The sequence below is a fragment of the Cibotium barometz genome, chromosome 6, assembly GCF_041138505.1.
Source record: "Cibotium barometz isolate CiBa-2024 chromosome 6, ASM4113850v1, whole genome shotgun sequence".
NCBI classification, from domain to species: domain Eukaryota; kingdom Viridiplantae; phylum Streptophyta; class Polypodiopsida; order Cyatheales; family Cibotiaceae; genus Cibotium; species Cibotium barometz.
This window is the reverse complement of record NC_141051.1, coordinates 32,710,057-32,715,176: the sequence shown is the minus strand read 5'-3', so window position 1 is coordinate 32,715,176 and position 5,120 is coordinate 32,710,057. Positions and strand designations below refer to the sequence as shown.

General features: G+C 42.2%; 1 protein-coding gene across 1 annotated transcript; it reads left to right on the top strand.

The window, feature by feature from the left end:
* The first annotated feature begins 688 nt into the window (after positions 1-688).
* Positions 689-4,141, top strand: LOC147637652 (mitogen-activated protein kinase 13-like). Its single transcript, XM_086799480.1, has 6 exons — positions 689-1,545; positions 1,935-2,064; positions 2,233-2,370; positions 2,707-3,039; positions 3,182-3,365; positions 3,543-4,141. Exons 1-6 carry the CDS (start codon positions 1,313-1,315, stop codon positions 3,713-3,715), a joined length of 1,191 nt encoding a protein of 396 aa, XP_086655606.1. The 5' UTR covers positions 689-1,312; the 3' UTR covers positions 3,716-4,141.
* The last annotated feature ends 979 nt before the right edge of the window (positions 4,142-5,120 follow it).

Here is a 5,120-nt window from a genome sequence, read left to right as displayed (position 1 = left end):
GTTGTCCTTATACAATAATTTAAAAGAATGGGAGTGTAGCTTACAAGGTAGTTTTACCTAAAGGTTCCAAAGTACATCATGTGTTTCATATTAGTAGACTAAAACGCAAGATGGGAAACAATGACAATGTCATTGGAAAAGAAGCAATAGTGGATTTTATAGAACCACCTATTCTTCCAAATGAGCCTGGAAGTGGAGGCCGCATATTGGGGAGAAAGAGAGGAGGAATATAAAGAGAGAGAGAGAGAGAGAGAGAGAGCAGTGTAAGGGTATATATAGAGAGAAAAAAATTAAATAATATAATATAGTTAAGAATATAAAGACATATAATATATAAGCATAAAATATATATAATACAAATATCTATAATAACAATATGTAAACATATATTAAGTAAGAATATTTAATAAGCAATGCACAAGCCACCTACTTCTAAGAAATTGAAGTTAAGATGAGGAGAGATTACTCCAAAAAGGTTAGTGTTCTGTCCTTGATTTTGATTGGTCCATAATTAGACACCCAAAAATACCGAGTGCCCCGGCCCCCATGGCCACAAAATCAAAAAAGTAAAAGTGGTCAAACCCATCTCATTAAAGCAAACCATCCTCATTAAATAAGGCCTTCATTAGGAGGCCTTGCCTCAGCAATGTGATCACACTATCGTGGGAGGCCGTCAGCACTTTAGTGCTGAGGGAGGCCTTGACCAGCGGTCCAGCCCATCCCTACTATTCGAATTTCGGCCCTCTGTGCGTTGATAGCCCACTGCCCTGAACATCACCCTTGGGCAGTGCAACCATATCCACATTACCACCAAGAACCCACAAATTTCTGCATAGGGCAGGACCAACAAGGATCAAAATTAATCTTAATATAAAAATAAGAAAGTTGGTTATCGCCCTCTGCTTTGACGCAGTACACCTGGACCCTTTGTAGCAGCCATACCAGCAATTGGAGCAGGCCGCAGAACTGTTCAATGAGCCGCGTTTTCTACAATGACCAGTTCTCTTCGTAGTCATCAGCAACTTCCTTCCATGTCCAATGCAACCTTCTCTCAGGAAACCTTAAATCCTCTCTCTCTCTCTCTCTCTCTCTCTCTCTCACACACACACACACACACACACAGAAACCCTGCTTACCCTCGAACGAAACCCTAATCACCCTCAAAGGGAACCCTATTGCCCTCCCATAGCCATTCAAAGCGAAACCTTGCCAAGACATTCTCCTTCCTTATTTCTCCTCAAACACTCTCTCACCGTTCTGCCGTAGCCAATTTCCTTTCCGGCCCTCACAGACACATTTCCTGCACATCAGAATGCATTCTGCGCAGGTGGAGCAGAAGCAGCAGCAGCAGCAGGAGGAACTGGGATTTTCTTCGGAAAGAGAGGAGCGCACATGCATCCCACCCGTGGAGAATGGCATCGGCCGGTTACTCTCCCCCTGCGGCAACTTTGCCTTCTACAACATCTGCGGCAACGAATTTGTGCTCACCGCCAAGTACCTGCCCCCCCTCCGCCCCATCAGCAAAGGAGCCTACGGCATTGTCTGGTAGAGAGAAACCCTGATTTTCTGAATCATCCTAGTTTAAACCCTGATTTCCAAACAAAGCGCTAATGCTTTGAGCTTCCATCTATTGGCATGCAGAAAGAAACCATAATTTCTGAGCATTTTCTACCAGCACCATAGTTTTAGCCTAAATTCCCATAGTTTCTGCTGGTGATTGGAAAACCCTAGACGTTTTCGATGAGACCCTAACAATTTGAAAAGCTCTCTTGAATTTAGCTTTTGGCCCTAGCCCTGCAGATGTATTAACGGTTTTAATGATTTTTTGGACTGAATTCCTAGCTTTCTGTCGTTTTTTCAACTTAACCCTGGTTGCAGAGCCTTTGATATATATACATTTTAAGTGCTTTTTTTGTTTGTTTTTGAGTAATCAGTGCTGCTTTCGACTCTGAGTCCAATAAAGAAATTGCAGTGAAGAAAATCGGAGCTGTATTTGACAACAAAGTTGATGCCAAGAGGACGCTGCGAGAGATCAAGCTTCTGCGCTACTTGGATCATGAAAATGTAGGTGGCCAGTTGAAGCCCTAACCCTCATTGTGGAGCTTGTATTTGGTGTTCTGTTGATATTTTGACCTTGAAATTGTCGAGGCTTCTTTCTACAGGCATTACTTTGGGTTTGGCAAGTTTTCACAGTTACAAAGTGATGAAGCTTTTTTCATAATTTCTGTGCAGATTATTGCCATTCGAGACATCATTCCACCTCCCAAAAGGCAAGATTTTGATGATGTTTACATAGTCACGGAGCTCATGGACATTGATCTGCACCACATTATCCACTCGAATCAAGCCTTGACAGAGGAGCACTGCCAGGTTCATTATGCATGGCTTTCTATGGCACGGATTCTATGTAGACTAGGATAGTAACGAAAGGACATGTCAGATAAGCTCATCTCTCATCGGTTAGTTCTTACAAAACTTTGTAAGCTTGGCTACTTTGAGGCATACTTACAGAGTCTTGCAGTGACTAGCCAATGAGAGCATTCAGTCAGAGCCTCCATTTTTTGAAGTCTTCTAATAGAAATCACAGCGTGCAACACAGCTGTCTATACAATAGCGTAGACCATTGCACAGGCCTGTCTAGGCTGCTGATTAGGTTTGAATGCCCATCGAATCCCCTGCCGTCTACTGAACACTTTTGCCTTGCAGTATTTTCTCTACCAACTGCTGAGAGGGCTCAAGTACATCCATTCTTCCAACGTTCTTCACAGGGATCTCAAGCCCAGCAATTTGTTGGTCAATGCCAATTGTGACCTTAAGATTTGTGATTTTGGGCTTGCTCGGACCACCTCCGAAACAGATTTTATGACGGAGTATGTCGTGACCAGGTGGTACCGAGCACCGGAGCTGCTGCTCAATGCCTCAGACTACACGGCAGCCATTGACATGTGGTCTGTGGGTTGCATCTACATGGAACTCCTAAGCAGGAAGCCATTGTTACCTGGAAAGGACTATGCGCATCAGCTGCGCTGTATCATAGAGGTAAAGCTTGAAGACACCCTTCACTTTAGGGACTTTGCTCACCATAATGTTTTTCTTTCAGTGTTTTCTGAGCCTCGGTTGTGAGCTCAACTTTGGTTTGTCATGGTAAAGTCAGTATTGATGATGGTCATGGAATTGACAGCTCATTGGCTTGCCAAATGATTCCGATTTGGGGTTTGTGAAGAGTGAGAATGCCAGGAAGTATTTGCAACAGCTCCCTAGAAATGTCCCACAACCGCTTGCAGAGAAGTTCCCAGAAGTTTCGCCATTGGCAATGGATTTGATGGAGAAAATGCTTACCTTCGATCCAAGCAAGCGCATAACAGGTAACTTTTCAAGCAGTCCAGCAGTTTAATTAGTGTGGACATGGAGTTCAAATCCCCACAGGTTGTAATGCCTTTGGGCGGGAAGACCAAGCTGCCTCAAGGTGGATACCAAATTTTTCTTATTTATTGAGCTCTCTTTGTTTGGACCACTCATATACTATCCTTGATGAAATGCAGCGGAAGAAGCTCTAGCACATCCCTATCTGGCAAATTTACATGATGAGGCAGACGAGCCCACTTGCCCTGCACCATTTGTTGTTGAATTTGATGAGCTCTCACTTTCAGAGCATGAGATCAAGGATCTTATCTACGAGGAGTCTATGCATTTCTATCCAGAGCTAAGGTCATGAGCCAAAGTGGACCTGATCTACTTTTTAGATGGGTCGCAGATCGAAGGCTCCTTAATTTCTTGCCTACCATTGCCTAAGCTTTGTATGGCCAGCATTATTTGAGAGGGTGCAAACCCTCCTAAGCTAGGGAATCAAGAGAATATTCATCTTACTATCCACACCTGGGAGTGCAGCAAGTAGCACACCCATGCCCTAGTCACAATCTTATCAAAATATAAAGCATGTGTGTGCATTTTCCCTCCATGTTGGAGACTCACTACTGAATCATTATACTGTGAGGGCAGCTGCCAAGCCTTGGCAGATCTAGCTCAGAGTATTGAGCGGTGCATTCTCAAACATTTATAAGAACAGTAAACAAAAATGTACTCAAGTGACTTAACTTTCGCACTACAGTTTTTAATACATCTATACAAACAATTACAGGAAGGCTTCTTGATGTCTTTGCCATTCAAAGGGACATTCGTACCAATATCATCTTTCCATGTGTAGACTTCAAACGTGCAAACTACATAATCAATAATAACTTACATATCATCATCTTTCAAACATGTATATGCAGGGTGTGCTTCTTGTTTTTTTTGGGTTGCAGATTTGGACCTCCTCTTGTCCCCTCTTATAAATTTGTGAGATGAAATTAGAGAGAGAAATCCATTTGGAAAAAACATAAGCCCACCTTATAACATGAGTGTCTAGAGTATAGATTAAGAGAAGAGGTAAGGAATATTCAATTCGAAGTTCAGAAGGCAAGATCACAAAATGGATAATGCCAAGAAAGAGGTAACATTAAAAGATGAATCTTAGCATCCTATTCGTAAGTAAATACTAAAATATTTGATAAAGAAGCAACCTACATAGTGGCATTCAAAAGACTTACGTATGGAAGTTGCCATCTTGTTATTTTTAGGGTTGCACACTTGGGCACATTCTCTCTCTCTCTCTCTCTCTCTCTCTCTCTCTCTCACAGTGTGCACGCGCGCTGAAATTAGAGGGAGATATCCATTTGGAACAAACATGAGCACAACTTAAATTCAAGCAGTCAAGATTACAAAATTGAGAGAATGAAACGTAGGGAAGGAGTCAATATGACAAAATAAAATTTAGCATCCCATTGGTGAATACCCAAATATTCACCATAGAAACATTGAGACAGCTCTGGTGAATACCCAAATATTCACCATAGAAACATTGAGACAGCTCAGTTACAGTGTATTCACCTCTAACAACCAAATGATAGCATGTGGGGTGGGGGCCTTATTCTTTTGCCACCATTCCACTTACAACATTCAAAAACAAATTTACAAGGCATTGTGACACGCCAAGACCATTAAACTTCATGGTCGATCATAGAAAAATCTGCTGGTGGAGCTTAACAGAAGACATTGCCATGCTCCTCTAACATAGAAGA

Bases quoted from the DNA above. Each gene is read 5' to 3' on its own strand.
- LOC147637652 (XM_086799480.1), top strand. From the start codon at position 1,313: ATGCATTCTGCGCAGGTGGAGCAGAAGCAGCAGCAGCAGCAGGAGGAA. The intron at 1,546-1,934 runs GTAGAGAGAAAC...TTGAGTAATCAG, and splicing joins GGAGCCTACGGCATTGTCTG to TGCTGCTTTCGACTCTGAGT. The intron at 3,366-3,542 runs GTAACTTTTCAA...GATGAAATGCAG, and splicing joins TCCAAGCAAGCGCATAACAG to CGGAAGAAGCTCTAGCACAT.